This window comes from Anolis sagrei, chromosome 5, assembly GCF_037176765.1.
Source record: "Anolis sagrei isolate rAnoSag1 chromosome 5, rAnoSag1.mat, whole genome shotgun sequence".
NCBI classification, from domain to species: Eukaryota; Metazoa; Chordata; class Lepidosauria; order Squamata; family Dactyloidae; genus Anolis; species Anolis sagrei.
Window position 1 is genome coordinate 18,372,655 of NC_090025.1, and position 17,696 is coordinate 18,390,350.

At 36.8% G+C, this 17,696-nt stretch overlaps 1 protein-coding gene across 5 annotated transcripts in view; it reads right to left on the minus strand.

Moving 5' to 3' along the window:
* Positions 1-17,696, minus strand: part of WDFY3 (WD repeat and FYVE domain containing 3) — a 166,132-nt gene that overhangs the window by 117,779 nt on the left and 30,657 nt on the right. For all 5 annotated transcript variants that reach the window (XM_060779296.2, XM_060779293.2, XM_060779294.2 and 2 more), the window contains exons 3-5: positions 11,909-12,119; positions 2,911-3,034; positions 1,899-2,008 (exon numbers count right to left, since the gene is read on the minus strand). In XM_060779296.2, the coding sequence (XP_060635279.2) occupies positions 1,899-2,008; positions 2,911-3,034; positions 11,909-12,088 (414 nt within the window). In that variant the 5' untranslated portion in view covers positions 12,089-12,119. The remainder of the gene's footprint in view (positions 1-1,898; positions 2,009-2,910; positions 3,035-11,908; positions 12,120-17,696) is intronic.

The window sequence follows — 17,696 nt, forward strand, 5'->3', positions numbered from 1 at the left end:
AAACACAGCAAATATCAACATTTAAGCAGCATTTCCAGTGCAATATAATTTGATCTGCAGGCCTACTACAGTTAACAAAGTCTCTGGCAAATAAGTTAAGGTAAAGGTAAATGTTACCCCTGACATTAAGTTTAGTCATATCCGACTCTGGGTGTGTGTGTGTGCTTATCTCAGTTTCGAAGTCGAAGAGCCGGCGTTGTCCGTAGACACCTCCAACGTCATGTGGCCAGCATGACTGCATGGAGTACAGTTACCTTCCCGCAGAAGCGGTACCTACTGATCTACTCACATTTGCAGGTTTTTGAACTGCTAGGTTGGCAAAAGCTGGGCCTAACAGCGGGAGCTCACTCTACTTCCTGGATTTTAATCGCCAACCTTTCTGTCAGCAAGTTCAACAGCTCAATCCTCTCTTTTCTTCCTTCTCCTCTGACTGGAAGTTTTAAATAGCATTAACATTGGGAGGATGGTAAAGGGGAATTGAAGAAGGACTTTTTGGTATCAGGTTGCAAAAGTATATTAAATTTGCCATTCCAAAAGTAATGCCCAGAAACATATCTCCTTCCTTAGCTGAGGCATACCTGTGCCATAATTTTACATTGTAGCACATCTCTATGGACATCACAGATAGTGTTCTTGAAGTCAGTTATTTTAAGGATGTTTAGACCGATACATATTTTAATATCATTTACAAATTGCATGCTTATTAGGAACAAGCAAAAAAAAAAGATACTCACTTCTCAAATAAACTATAGATTACATCTAAACAATTGCAGACTTTTAAGGGAATTGTCCAAAAATTCTGGAATGTTTTGGGGGTGTAATGGTCAGCATTACTGAATGATAGATTCCACATTGCAATAATTCAGTTTTAAAGACTATATGCTTCCCATGCAACTTTAAAGGTTGCACCCCCCCCCCCGATATAACACTATTAACAGGCTTCTTTGCTTTATCCTAACACAAAACCTTTTTCAAAATCTTATTGTTTCTCCCCTTCCAATTTCCTCTTTATACTTTTAACCTTGCCCATGCTCTGATCATGTCATTTAATGAAACTTCCTCATCTTTACCCTGTTATTCTTTTAGTCCTGAAGAAAAATCATAGTACATTTACTGAAGTCATGTCTCTGCCTGTTATATCCTTGATGTATGCATAACATTTGCCAATAATTTCCCACAGTGTCTTCAATTTCCTAGTCTAGTGAAGGATTTCAGCCCTCGGTTTTGTGATCATACTTCATTCTCCTTCACACACTACTGATTCAACCTTATCAACCACTATCCCCTTATTTCATTTCTCCTACTTTCTCTCTTTGTCCTAATCTCAATCACAATATATATGACCTGCTCTGGATGAAGCAATTCCATAGTAAGGTTTGCCCTTGACATTAAGACTAGTCTGACTCTGGGAGTTGGTGCTCATCTCCATTTCTAAGCCGAAGAGGCAGCGTTGTCCGTAGATGCCTCCAAAGTCATGTGGCCAGCATGACTGCATGGAGCACCATTACCTTCCCGCCGGAGCGGTATCTATTGATCTACTCACACTTGCATGTTTTTGAACTACTAGGTCGGCAGAAGCTGGGGATAACAGCAGGATCTCAACCCACTCCCCAGATTTGAACCGCTGACCTTTTGGTCAGCAGGTTCACAGCTCACGGTTTAACCCGCTACAACACTGGGGGCTCCATACGTGCAGCAATTTCATACACATCCATGTACACACACACACACATTTACTAAAATTGGTGTTAGTGCACTGCAGACATGGTGTAACTCTAGATCTGGGGATATTATTTTAATAATATGATGTTTCTTCCTTCAAAACCTTGTTCAACAAAACATTTATAAAAAGCAGGTATATGCTTCACAGTAACATATTCTGTTCATGAAAAGCTAACCTGTCCAGATGAAGCTAGCAAGTTAATTGTAGTAAGCAACATCCAACCTCTACTGGCTTCTTCACTTTGATTTATCTCCAGGAACTGGACTATGGCACGACTTGCAGCTTCTAAGTTTTTTTAAGAATATAGAACGTAAACAGAAAAAATAAACAACATTTATATTGCATATACTGTAAATAGTGTTTAGTCTAGAACAACAAAGAGCTTTGCCGTATAAATATATTTTATTTATTCAGGCATTTATGATTTATAGCACAAGCTTTATAAATATAGGAAGGCTTCATCACATGCATTAAATGTTATCTCCAGTTGGCAAATTCATGTGTGGGAACTCTAAACTTGGAGGTTATTGGGAAGTGGAATGAATAAAATATAGTAAAAAGCTGGCAAAGCCAAATAATCTCTTAGGGGATGGAATGCCTTTCCTTCCCATTGCCTTTTTATTTTTTACTCTTGGACAGAAAAGGCCCTAAAAGGGCAAAATCTTCCACTTGGTCATGTAGGTACCAAAAGTCCCAAGCCTCCCCACTTCCCAGTTGTGTAAAATGGAAATAATTTGGACAATTTTTCAGCTACCTTGAATAATTGTAACCCTAGGAAAGAAACACTAAAGGGCAGATTTTTAGATCAGGTTTAGTTTTTCCATTCTCAAAGCTAGCAACTGAGGTCATATTAAATTTCTCAAACAGCATTTTAAGAATTTGCCAGAGGCACAGAAGAACAATTTGACAACTTCTGTGGGTCTGTGCTAGAGATTTTTAGTCAGTCAGTCAATCAATCAATTTATCCTGATATGCAGTTTCTCAGAGCCCAAACACTGATGTGAGTTGCCCTGCACACACTGCACTCTTTGGTTTCAACCATCACTCGTCATTGGCTTAATTATAGAGATTTAAGTTGCAGTGTATGTTCAGCTATTGTAAGTATCCTTGAAAACATTTCAGTTAAGAAGTGGAATATAAATGATATTAAGAATAAATAAAATACAACTAACGATGTATGCCTTTACCTGTAGACTTGTTGGAGGCTCTTCGTCGAATTTCCGTCACCATTAATCGTGATACTTGTGTTGTAAACTGCAGGAGATCTGAGAATTTTTCCATCATTGTATTTGGAGGAGCATTTCCAAATACCTGCAAGCAAACATGTTCTTAATACTAGTAACAAAACAAAAGAAAACAAAACAAAAAACAGAGGCTGGCATTGCCCCCCCCCCCCATGTGTGATGGGAAGTTGCTGCCAAATGTGAGAGAAATAAGGTTGAACACTGTGAAAGCCATCCATTGCATGGCTATCAGGCTACTCCCTGTAGAGTCAAATAAGGAAAAGTTTCATGATGAGCACTATTCCTTTTAATGTCTCTCCAGCAACAGCAAGCATATCCCTCTGGGCAACTAAACCAGGAAATCCTAACTGGATGCCCCCACCCCCACCCCACCCCAAGAGGGTCTGCCTCCTGGAGCAAACCACAAATGGGCAACTTGGAAGTTCCTGAACAGACAACCTGGAAAATGGTACTACCTAGAAGAATCCTCCACTTTGTGCAACTGTGGAACAGAACAAACAACTCAGCATCTGTATGTTTGCCAACAAAGCCCTGCCTCATGCACAGAGGAAGAACTGTTTAAAGCTACAGACAATCAAGTTGCTGTTGCCCGTTTTTGGTCTAAAATTATTTATCCACTTATGTCCCCTTTATTTTATCAGTTTTATACTAATTTATTTATACAGTGTTTTTGACACCAAATAAATACTAGTAAAATAACGGCAAGATAATGCATATGTACAGATACATATTGCTAGTCACTTGTTCAGAATAGCACATCAGATGTTTGAGTACAAAAGTACTGTTTTAACAGGCATGCAAAAAAGACTGATTAAAAAATTGTTGCCATTATTAAGCAAGAAACCCAATTAGCCCAAAGAGGAATTTTTAGTAGGTTCATGTCTGATTTCAAAACTGAATTCAGCTCCAAGATGCCTTAAATCATGTTGCCATTGTTTTTTATGGGGGGGGGGGGTATATGCAAGGACACAACCTAAGATTACCACATATGGTGGGGGTATTATTTCGATATGTAACATATTGCAAAAGCCTTGCAATATGTTATATTCACTAAGTGAAAGCTGCCACATCTGCTATCAAAGCCCTAACCCTTGAGAGTTCTGAGGCTTGAGTTGCAGCAGAGCAGTGAAAGCTGAACTGTTATGTAAACACAAGTGGAAATGGGGACTGCTGAATGATTTTATTCTCCTGTTGGTTATTTTTTGTTTACTAGCTCCTCCTCAACGTAAAGTCCTAAGCAAAAGCAGAGCTTAGCTATACATGGCTATTTTTATTGAAGTGAGTGTTATCATGTGCACAGCTCTACTTCTAGGGTTCTATCTATCTGAGCAAAAGTAGTATTTCCGGATGTAACAGCAGGGTTAAAAACACTGAAATTGACAGCCTTTCTCTCCTCCTCTATTTCTTCAGGTTTGGCATCTTTGCTCCCTGAGAATGCTTTGGCTTCCCCCATCTAAAGAAAGAATGACATATTTTTAAAAAACTGCCTGAGAATATGTATTGTCGAAGGCTTTCATGGCCGGAATCACTCAGTTCTTGTGGGTTTTTTCGGGCTATATGGCCATGTTCTAGAGGCATTTCTCCTGACGTTTCGCCTGCATCTATGGCAAGCATCTTCAGAGGTCTCTGAAGATGCTTGCCATAGATGCAGGCGAAACGTCAGGAGAAATGCCTCTAGAACATGGCCATATAGCCCGAAAAAACCCACAAGAACTGAGTGCCTGAGAATATTTTGGATATTCTCAAGCATCCTGTGACATAAAAGCAAAGCCTTCTACAAAAATAAAAAATAAAGCTGTTATGTTATGGGATATGACTTTTGACAGTGAACAACATTTTTTAACAGTTATAAATAACTCCTTGTTTCCAAAACCCAATCATTTCAATTCTACATCATGGCAATTTGGGGGGAGGCAAGCACATGGATTTATGTGAAACATGACACAGAAAATATGAAGACTCAGCTTTGAAATCCTCTGTATCTTTACTCTCATGTAGCCTACAAGACACTTATTGGAAAAGAAGGCATGCTTATCTAGTGCCTTCCCCCCCCCCTGTATTATCCATCTTCAGAAGAAAATCACTGTATACCTTAGTAGTGAGAACAACACCAAACAACAAACACATGCCATATATTTGATATCATCACTTAAGAAACTTTGAGGCTATTTTAAAAAAAATATAAGATCATCTTAGCATCCTCATGCAATTTACACAACTTTCTCACTCTTCAGTAACCTTCAAATGTATTATTAAATATTCTGCCCTATGTAACTAAAGCAGAAGGAAAACGCACATTATGAACCAAGCCATTGTTTACTGGCTGGGACCTTTTTGGTACAATGCATACATTTTAATGCTTTTTTAAAAAGAAAGAAAGAAATTCTTGCTGGTTTAGCTCATTACTATTCAGTACAAAAAAGAAAAGAGTCATCCTGCCCAGAACAAGGCTCTATGGTCTAAAAAGGGAAAAAAATAAATTACACATCACTGAATTACTACTTTTTGCTCACTTCTCTAAAAGGATGAGACACAAGAGACTTGATGAGAGCATAAAATATGGCTGTGTCACAAAAAGATAGGACAATACAGTTGCTTCATAACAAGCACCTTGGGACCGTGCTACATATTCTGCAGCAGCAAGAAGAACTTGAAACAATCGGGTTGTTACACACTTGCAAAATTAATTCACTAGTATAAACACTAATAACTGAGGTCATTTATCCGCTGAGTTAAATTAATTCATTGATCACAAGTCTGTTTTTGCTCTTTAAAGCAAGATTGTTGCCTGTGAATGGAAAGCATCCAGCGTATCTGAGAATTTTCAGGTTGGGGAAGCCCACCTGAAAGCAGATCTTACTATTGTTTCAATTCAGTTGGACATTCACTTTCACCTCTCATTTCCTTCCAAATCAACCAACAAACACATTCACTAGATTCAGTTTTCGAATATCTTCTGCTGAGTCAGTGACTTGGTTGGGAGAAAAGCTAGCTAGCTATATACATGTGCTGTCTCAGTATGTGGAACTCGGTAAAAGACAAGAGAAAAATATGTATTTTTGTTGGCATTTTGTAGAGGACTTTGAGGGAGAAGCCTGTGGAACTGGGCTGATGTTTATATAGAGCAGTGTTTCTCAAACTGTGCTCCTCCAGGTGTTTTGGACTTCAGCTCGCAGAAATCCTGGCCAGCTTACTAGCTGTTAGGAATTGTGTGAGCTGAAGTCCAAAACATCTGGAAAAGCAGTTTGAGAAACTCTGATATAGAGGATGAACCTGGGAGGTGATGGATTTGCTGAAAATCTACAGAGTTGATGAAGGAATTTGCAACATCTGTTCTATGATTGTTTTCTTGTCAGAACACCTCCCAGGCTATACCTGCAAGAAGTACAAACTGGTTTCCAATTTGAACAGAAGGCTTAGCAGCTTGAAACCCATGTATCTACACTTCAATTTAGCAAGGAGGATGAAACCTTTTTTGGAAAGAGTACAGCTGTCCTTCTGGAAGAGAAAAACACTAGGATGCCTCTAGGGCAGAGTTTCTCAAACTCTGCTCCTCCAGATGTTTTGGACTCCAGATGTTTTGGAATTCCTAACAGCTGGTAAGCTGGCTAGGATTTCTAGGAGCTGAAGTCCAAAACACCTGGAGGAGCACAGTTTGAGAAACACTGCTTCAGAGAGATGAGTGATTCCCAAACATAAGAAGCAAATACCTGGGAAAATGTGGCACACAGAAGCAGAACTATCAAGAACTATATTGCTACACAATCAGTTCAAAACTCTCCCATTACTCTGTGATTATAAGGCACAAGGACAACCATCTCCTAAAGATGATACTGAAGGAGTCTATGGAAGAAGAGTAAGAAGAGACTTCTTGTGTTAGCAAGTGATTTCCTAATTAAGGGGAACAGAAGCAATGGGGTGTAGACCCCATAAGAAGTCCCAAGAAGTGTGATGTCTCAAAGGGACAAATATTCATGATGTAACAGAAAGGCTGGCAAAATTCATCAAGTCCATTAGCTATTTCACTTTCCTTCTAATTAATGTTAGAAAAAAAATAAAGTGTAAAGTATAGCCTTCAGTATACTGTAAGGGACTATGAGGTTCTGGGGAGGACTGTGGGGCACAACTTTTTATTTCACTGCTCCTTCCCATTGAAGGGCATGGTACAGAAAGAGGAGAAGAATACTAGAAGTAAACAGTCAACTTGTAAGGAAAGACTTGGCCACAGTTTGTGCTTTCATGAAAAACGTTTTCTGATGAGTTGCACCTCACAACAGTTGGTAAGAATGTATTTCTTTGGAATATCACAAACTAGATCAGGAGGATTTAAAACTGTTGGGGGGGGGGGGCAATATTCCAGAAGGAAAGGGGGCATCAATACTGGGGCAACATTAATATCCTCAAGATTACAGGGGGAATTTGGCTAATAATGCACCCAACAAAGAATGGAAAAACAACAAGGAATCAGCTTGAATTTAAGATGCGTTATTAATAGGTATCACTGAAACCCGATGGATGGGTGTCATGACTGGAATGAAGTAATTCCAAAGACAGAAACTTAACAGAGAAGTAGGGGTAGCATTGTCTTCCAAGGATCTGAGGAGATCCTTGACTTTAAGCATGGAAAACAGGCTGAGAGCATTTGAATAAGGAATGTAAGGTCAAATAAACTCCTCACTAGTCTTACAGACACCCTCACTGTACAAAAGGTAGGGGAAGCAAAAAAGGGGATTGGCTATTTCGAATCTGATCTTAACCGACAGTGATGAAGCTGTCAATGGGGTAGAAGTAGCGGGATCCTTGGGTGACAGTGATTATACCTTTCTGAAATTAGTTACAAGGGAGTAAATCCAAATGTAGCAAAACACATACTCTAGACTTCAAGAAAACTTATTTCAGTCAGTTTAAAAAATACTGGGTAAGATCCCACAATTAGAGATGTTCAAAGGGATGGGAATTCATGATGAATCGGTATATCTTAAACACTGAAGGCACAGGTTCAAACAATTATGATGAATAAGAAAAGTGAGAAGTGTTTAAAGAAACCAAGCTGATGTACAAAAAACTTATATAGCCCAAGATTTAAAGAAGACGTCTATAAGGAAAGGAAGAAAGGGAATTGCTGAAGAGGAATACAAACAAATGGCCACTTGTAGGGTGAAAATCAGAGAGGCTAAAGCTCTGAACTAGTGCAGGCTCACTAGGATGGTAAAAATAATAAAGTGGAAGATTGGCTGTATTTGGAACAAGAGGGAAAAAAGGAATGGATGCTGTGTGGTGGAAATAGTGAAATGGTAGGTAACAGGGCATAAAGACAACCCCATATTATCTTATTTGCTTAAGCATTCTTCTAAAAGGAGAACAGTGCCCTAACTAGTAAAAATAGAACACATGATGTAGTAAGGGGACTGCATCCCAGAATAGGTAATGAGTTAGTACAGAATATATAACTGCTCTAAATGAATCCAAGCACTGATCCAAGAACTGTCTTGAAGATTTTTTATAAGCATAATAAACCCACCACATAATGTTGTGCTGGCAACCGTGACATTCATTCCCCAGGTGTCTAGGGCAATCATAAAGCGAAATAGCATAAAAACAACATGATCATAAAATATCATAAAACTAAACCTAATAAAAGCAACTCAAAACAAGACCAATTCAATATAATAAAGCTAAAGAGTAACAATTAAGATTGAAAAGTAATATAAAACTGATTTGAAACAGCATTAAAAATCCTGAGAAATAGAACTGTCTGTACTATCCAAGCCTGCTTTCCCCTTTTTAAAATACTTTGTAAAATACAAAGTAAGCTAGTAACTTTTATAGAAAACCCAAGGATAAATAATTAATTTCAAAAAATATGATTGATTTAATCATTAGAAGTAATAAAGTAAGGTTTTACAGGGGCAGAGAGAGGGAGGGAGGGAGGGAAGAATAGAATAGAATAGAATAGAATAGAATAGAATAGAATAGAATAGAATAGAATAGACTGTTGGGAGTGTGTGATGATTGGTGAAATGTCTGATCCGATTTGAATAAGGCTGATGTATTACAGCTGGTGAACTGCTAATACCAAAATTAGAGTAATGTTAAAGAACACTAAAGCAACAAATTATTATTTACGTTTGTTATTCCATCTTGACTTTCAAGGAGTCCTGAAATTGGGCTTCTCTGATAGTGGACTCTTAACTTTGGGTTATCCTCCTGTTGTTTGTTGAAACCCAATCTCCTGATAATGTGGCAGGGTTCACAACCCTTTGCTTATAGATTATGAAAAACTAAGGATCGCTCTTAAAATAAATGGGTGTGCCACAATATTTGATCATCCTAATTCATAATCTGTAAACTGTCAGAACATGGAGAAATGTAATGGTTTTCAATTAGCAAGAGAATTGGGTAAGGCTGCATATAATATGTCCAGTGTACAAGTCAAACAGATATCACACTATCTGTTTGACTTGTATACTGGACATATTATATGTAAAGCAGGATGAGAGTTCAAAGAAAAATTGAAGTAAAGTAAAACATTCAAGATATGCAGATGACACCATAAGACTAGCAGAATATAGAAAAAAATGGAATGATTACTAACGAAAGTCAAGGAAGAAAGTGTAAAGACATATTTACAGTTGAACATTATGAAAACAAAACTAGTGACCACACATAATTTACATACATTGAAAGAAAATGATTAAGACAATGAAATAGTTAAAAGATTTTCCATTGCTTGGCTCAGTCATTAATCAGAATGCAGTTACAAAATCAGAAGACGACTAGGAAGGTCAACTAAAAAGGAACTAAACAAGGGCTTCAAAAGTACAGGTACATAATTGAAGACTAAAGTTAGGATTGTGCACACCATAACACATTTCTATATAAGATTGTGAAAGCTGGACAGTGAAGATAGGAATAAAAGCAGTTCATCTGAAACAGAGTGCTACAGACACTTTCTATCGATACCATGGACTGCTAAAAACACAAATAAAAGCTTGAACTTTCCCTAAACTGAGATTTTCATACTTTGGACACATCACGGGGAGGCGTGATTCACTGGAAAAGACAATCGTGCTTGGTAAGATGGAAGGCAATAGGAAATGAAGAAGCCCTCACTGCAGATGAACAGACTCAATCAAGAAAGCTATGGCCCTGAGCATGCCAGAGCTGAGCAGAGCTATTGTTGATAGGGTGACTTTAAGGTCTCTCAGTCATAGGGTTACCATAAGTCAAAGTCGACTTGAGGGCAGGGTTGCTTTGAGTTTTTCGGGCTGTATGGCCATGTTTCAGAAGCATTCTCTCCTGCTACTGGAATATGGCCATACAGCCCAAAAACTCACAGCAACCCAGTGATTCCAGCCATCAAAGCTTTCGACAACACATTGACTTGTGGGCAGTTTACAACAATAATTATGGTTGGTAAAAGGAATTGAGGGAGTGGTCAGTTGGGGTTAGATAAAGTGAGTGATATGTCAAGTTTAGTGTGCGGGATAGAAGGGCCTGACTTAGTTTAGCGATAAAAGTGAGAGAGTGTGGGTAGCTGTTTATAAACAGGGGTGGTACTTGGAGGAGATAACAGAAGAATAATCTCACATGAGAACCTTGAGAGTATCAAGGAGGTCCCTACAGTTGGTAGTCATAGGGATAAGAAAGGAGAAGGTCCTTACATTGGTGACAATGATGGGAATAAGGAAAGCCCACACATTTGGTTGCAGTACATAAGATTAGTGGAAGCATTCAAATTAGGTAGCATATGATATACAGGCAGTCCCCAAGTTACAAACATCCAACAACTCCTAGTTAAAAAGGGGGGTGAGACAAAAGAAGAGAAATCTACCCCTCGGAAGGGAAATTCACTCCTGAAAGAGTTATCATGGGGAAAATGTGTACCCACTGAAGCTTTAGACCAATCCTTGTTTCTAGAATTAATCGATTTTAATTTAAATCCATCTACCCTATTACAGTTAAGTAAAGTCAAAGTATTTGAAGAGGAAATACAAATAAAAAGAGGTGCTATAAATCATTTCCAATAACCAAATAAACATGAATGTCATGTATAATACATGTACACACACACAAAGAGAGAGAGAGCCAAAATCAATGCCAATAATGTAGAAAGCTATAGCAAAGAATTTCAGCTGCATTAACAACAGAGGAATGTTACAAAGCAGTTAACTTGTTCAGAGACAAAAAGAACTGGTGGTGAATTCAAAAGCCACTCCAGGGAAAGAGTCACAACATTCTGTTTTTTTCACAGAGCCCAAGCCATCATAGATTTCGTCATATTGGGCCTTATCTTCACTCCAGATTTTCCTTCAAACCCTCATTCATGACAAAACCCATTTTCAACAGTCAAGAACATCCATTATCCCTCTATTATTAATCTTATTTGGTATCTATAGTTCTCTCATATGTTTTCAACTCTTCATTAAAATGTCTAAAGAAGGATATTGGAGATGCCCTATGTAGCCATAATCAGTATATAATCAGGCCCAATTCCTAATTTAATATTCTACCCATGAATACTTTAGTAAGGAATTCTCACATTCTCATGGCAGAAATAAGAAAGAGAAGAAGCTATCCCTGTTACTATTTAAAAAATCACACATGTAATATGAGCATGTAGTTCTTCAATACACATACCTATATTGGATAAACATAATTATGTATCACTTCCATATTATTATTTTTGCCCTGAAAGTGACTTTTGGAGTTCTTCCATCAATAACAAACTAGGAAGTATTCACTGATGAATGTAATACAAGCAGCTCTCATAAAACGTATTATGACAGTGGAGGTAGGCAATATGCACATCATGATCTTTATAAGCAAAAACTAACATCTGAATATCTCGCCTTAGATGCACCCACTATGCATCCACTCATTTTAAAAGCAGCACTAATCAAAGCCAATAAAGAAAGCTAAACCAGAATGCTGTGCTTACCCTATTAAAAACTGGTAGCATCATGTACAGTTTCTCTTCCTGTTCTTTCTGGGTCATATGCCGAGGAGGATGACACAGTTCTGTGAAGAGTCGACGCAAGTGCATCAGTCCTAGAGCGTTATCTTGAGGACTACATTCCTCCTGCCGAGGTCGACCCATTATCCTTTTTACCATATTCATCTTTGCTGGTTTCTGAAAGACCCCTTTGATCCTGTTCAGGAAGAAACAAAACAAATTAGAAAAATGTGTACACATATACACAAACACAGCAAGGAAGAGTCAGATCATTTCCTTTTTTAGCATGAAGGCATCCATTAAATGGTGATATGGTGTTGTTGTTATGCATCTTCAAGCTGTGTTCAACTTGGGACAACCCTAAGGTGAACCCATCATTGAGTTTTCTTGGCAAGATTTAATCAGAGAAGCCTTTGCACAGCTTTCCTCTGAGGTTGAGAGAATGTGACTCACACCAGGTCTCCCAGTGGGCTTCCATGGTTGAGTAGATATTTGAACTCTGGTCTCCCAAAGTCCTAGTCTAACACTCAAATCACTGCACAGTAGCTGCTTTCACACAATACAAAGCTATTCAAACAGAAAACAGCATAACTCTTGAGGCATATGTGCAATTCTCCAGTTGGACAAATTAAGAAAAAGATTACCAGCAGATGTGTACATTTTCAAGTTTGAAATAAACGAATGTGAAAAATGCTGTACAGCATATTCCTCTTTCCTCAGCTAGCACTTCATCACATCAAGTTCAGATCATTAATTCCAGCTCTTGAAGCAGAAAGGAAGAAAAAACATAGCTGCAAAGTTTGTCAAGCTTCTGAATAAGACAAGAATCTGTCATGTATTTTGAAAGGAACTTTATTATCAGCTAGGGACAGACTCCAAAACCATACCAGGAGAAAAAAATGCAAGAAATATAAAATTCTATTTGTTCCCCCCCCCCCATGTTTTTAAAATCAACCATGCCAGAATGTAGCACAGAGGGAATCTAAATTCAAATCAAGATAATTAAATGGGAGATGAACAGAAAAGGAAAATGTAACCTTTCCCAACATCTACCCACATTGGAAGGCTTCCAATTCCCAAACCATGGACATCCATGGTTTTTCTTCACATGGAGCAAATACTAATGGAGGAGCTGTGTTTTTCTCAAATCATATATCTGCCAAAGTTGCTTTGAAAAAGACAAAAATGTCACAACAGGTTTCTTGTCTCTTCTAGTTTAACATGACTTGTTTATTTCACTGATACACAGTTAAGACATAAAGCTAAAATGTTTATCCTGTTTTCAAAAGCAAAGACATTATGGGAAGAGGGTGAGAAAACAAAATATAATTTTTTTAAAAACTGGTTCATTATGAAGAGTGCATAACAAAAAAATGAGCTCCTGACTGAAAACACAATGCTTAAATGGGTTTGAATTCACATGACTAAAGTCACATCAAAAGCTCTTAACTGATATTATATTGAAGGATACCAAACTGCATTATCTTGATTGGCAACAAAATGCTTACTCAGACATTGGAAGAATAGGGTCACACAAGGTAGAAGCTACCAACTACAAATCAAGACTGAACACTGAGATTATGCAAATAGCACCTATTTAGAGTTAACTAACCTAGCAGTTAAAAACTTACTTTTAAAAGGCAATTATTGCCAGAAACTATGGACCTTGTCTACTACTAGAAACAAAAATCTTTGAAATCTCTTGGGAATTCGGAGAGGTGTATTCTTTGCCCAAATGGTTTTATGTGATGAAATTTTTTTACTAGCCCACTTCCATTTTAACAAGACTGGATGAGTTCTGTTGCAATACCTTTTATGCACAGTATTACTCTGCTTCTGAAATTAAAGAATAAGGCAAGAAGCAATGAAGTTCTCCCAAATGGAATTGCTGTTCAGACACACTCTCATTTCTGAGAGTACCAGGGACTTGTCACAAACACATGACAAAAATAGACAGGATCCAACTCTTTGAAGAATGAGGTGGAAAAGATCTCACATTCCCATTTCAGCCTCTCATGCACCCTCAGTGCATAAATCTCTAGAAGCGTATTTTCATAGAGCAGCAAGAGAAGAAGAGTAGAGTGTTCCCTCATCCTGGCAGGTAGGTACCAATGTGACAACTAATGCAGATCAGCTTAAAAAATACATGGTGCATTTTGCAAACTAAACATCCTGTTTTCAGCTATCACAGTTTCATGTGATACACTCAGAACCCAAGTTATCATTGCTCAATTTCTCACATTGAAAAAGAAACAAAGATGATCAGAATTCTTGAAGAAGCACCATGTATCATGGCTGGATTTCCACACTGTATGTGATAAGTTGTTGCTTCTAAATGATTGGTATTAGCGCTGTTTTGGATTTCAGATATATTTATTTTATTTAGGTTTCATATACACCATGCACACATAGCCTGAGCAATTATTTTGTTCATGAAAGAGGGCTTGAGGACACTAAACTATCAGAAAGCAAAGATTCACTCTATAGTCTCCCAAGTGGAGAATTCTGGATTTTGGAAGATTTCAGGGATTTTTTTGGATAAAATATTTCTAGGCTACATTAAACACAGATGCATAATAAGGAACTAACCAACGATTTAATATACATTAATCATGAATCACTATGTTATTGTAATTTAGGGGTAAATAATTACTATCGTTTTCAAAACATTCATTAACAACAAAATGGGTGGGCAGACACTAGGCAACACACAATCTATTTAGTTAACAATAGCTATTATAGGAATGCACATTGAGGTTGTCGCTTCCAAAGGGTGTTATTTAAATAAGCAACTGGATAATTATCTAAACATTTATCAGGAAACTTTCCCCTGCTCTTTGAGCTGGAATGCTTTTAACACAGCTTAAAATTATCTTTAGTTTAATAACATCACTGATGGGTGAAACATTTATCTCAATTACTGTTCTAAGAATTTCAGAATTGCCATTAAAAATTATGACTGTAAACTATTTAGATTTAGAATATAGCATAGCTCTTTGTTAGAAACTAACTCAAATTTCAGATATACCTATTGCGATTTCCAGAGAGACAACTGCAGTTAAGTGTTCTTTGATTTCAGCCAAATATTTAAGAATCAGTCTCTAAAGATTAAACAGTTCTGTCGGTGCAAAAGATATAAAAATAGATTGCGACAATTTAATTGAATAATTTTAACGGGCAAAGTTTTTCATTAGTGGTCACCAGAAAAAGAATCAAAATCTAATTATTTTTATTGTTTTAGATCATTTTAATCTGATTATATTCCTTTTACTTGTAGGTTGCCATAAGATCTCATTATATGGGAAAGGATTTATTTATTTCACACATTTGTACCTCGTCCTTCTCACCCCTGGAAGGGGTTACAGTTACAATGTAACCCCTTGTACACAGTTACAATGTACACAGTTACAATGAAAACAACAATTAAAAATAGTTATAAACACTCAATTTAAAAAAGTTCTGCCAGTTCAGAATCAGTCCGTTGCCGGTCACATAAAATTACTCTCTTCCTAGTGATTTTATGTCATACAAAAGTTTTAATAAAGTTTTAAATAAAAATGCAAAGGACAAAACACAAAGCATATTGCTTACATATAATCTGAAATATTTCACAGTATATGATGAATACTTCACAGAAATATGCTTACAAGCTCATCAAAGTCTTTCTTATTTCAACTTATTATTTTGATAATTTAACTGCACAAACCAAAAAAAGCACCAGTGTCATATTAGGCATCTAAATTAATGTGCACACTGGATAATGTTTACAGGAAAAGAAACTGTTGGAATTCTGTTCTCCATAAGATTGATAATTAGAATACTAAAGGAAGACAAAATTTATATTAAAAAACAAAACAAAAAATTGGATTGAATCACTTCATGAGACATTTTATCTGAGATATGTTTTTTTAAGAATTCAAACAATTTTGTCCAGAATTCTGTAGCAGGATCAGAACTAGAACTCAAAATCCAATATGTTTTAACAAGTGATTTTTGTCATCAGACCTTTGATTAAACCATAATTTTCAACCTTTCTATTAACGTTTTAATCATTCCCTTTTAAATGTACAATTCTCTGTTTTTAAATAGAACATCAAAATTTACCAGTAATTAAATGAACAGACAAGGATCCCACTATACATTTGTGAACTTTGGCATCAATACTAACTACAAACAAGTCTATCCAATACACTATATGAAGAGGATTCCTACAAATCAGTATACTGGTGCAAGTTGGTTGCATATTGCAAGTTTTCTAGCCAGCTTCTGGTCAAAGAAAATGTAGAACAATGCCAAGTTTTAATTTGGGGTTTTTTAATGGATTATAACTATATTCTCAATTTGCTTCTGACATAATAAATAAATAAGTACACTGGCAGCACTGCCAAGATGGCTACTATAGTAAATATCTGAGCTGTTTCTCCCACAAAGATTATATTCACAGAGAAATTACACAATTTATATATAGTTCCATACAAAACATGCATTCACAATAGGCATATTTTATTATTGAGAACAGAGGTATATCAACGAAATTAAAAGCTGCTAGTACTATAGAAGTGCTACAGTCTTTATAGATCTGTTTGACTCTAACAATGTAGAATCACGTTCAGACCACTACATCAACATGGACAGCTGCACTGGCACATTTTATAATGACAGGACAATTAAAGAGTATGTAAACACTATAACAAATCATTTCTTCAAGTGTAAAAAGTACAAATAAAATAAATTTGGCAAATAGACATTTAACAAGTTTTGTTTTCAACCATTGATTAACATATTCTCTGTATAAATAGCATGGGAAAACAAAACAAAACAAAATCCAACATCAAGCTGTATTAAAGGGTCTCAGTGTTTTAATTTCAATCTTTCATTCAGACATGCAAAGAGAAAAACTGGACAACAAAACAGAACCATTCCCATTCTAATGAAATAAATAAGCATTTACATCCAAGTGCAGAATCATCAGAAAGAAATATTTATAATAGGAATGTTTAATGTGTCCATAACTTCTTCGCCATCATGGCAAAAAAAATATAAAATTCACAATGCCAATTTTTCTCTATATAATATGCTTGCCATCCTACTATAGTTTTGTTTTACAGTTTCACACACTAGGTATCAAAAAAAATGAACAAACATTCTGTGCCAAAGGGTGAGAAAAGGCTATCCTACCTGGCATTTTTCAAGTTCCCTGCAGGCATCTTGAAATTTAAAACCTCTCTTTAAGAAAACAGAAGCAGCTTTCAATGTCTTCTAGCTACAACTGCCAGCCCAATGTTGGTTTTTTGTTTTTTTTTTCTTGTTTTTTTTTTTAAAAAAAAAAACCTCTTCAGGCTATCAAGGCAAAATACAGAGCTTTGCACTGGAAGCTTCAGGAGACTGCTGTACCAGTGTGCAAGCTGGCTTGACAACAGAGGCGCAGGGCTGCTGAGCTATTCATCACTACTGCGAGACTCATTTATCATATGACTAGAAATAAGGGATGAACCCTTTTCAATTCAGCAAAAGAACCAACCCTTGTGTCAACTAACACATGCTGATAAATGTACAAACAGGGGAAAGCAAATATTGGGATATAAAATCCATTCAAATTCATATGAAATGAAAAGACATTTAAACAAAAGATCCAACTGATTCATATCTAATATATCATTTTAACCCATACATGCTTTCTTATCAAAGGAAGATATTGGTACAGCTTTATGTTGTACACAAAAGTTATTGCTCTCCGGGGGGGGGGGGGGGGGGGAGGAGGAAATGCTACTTG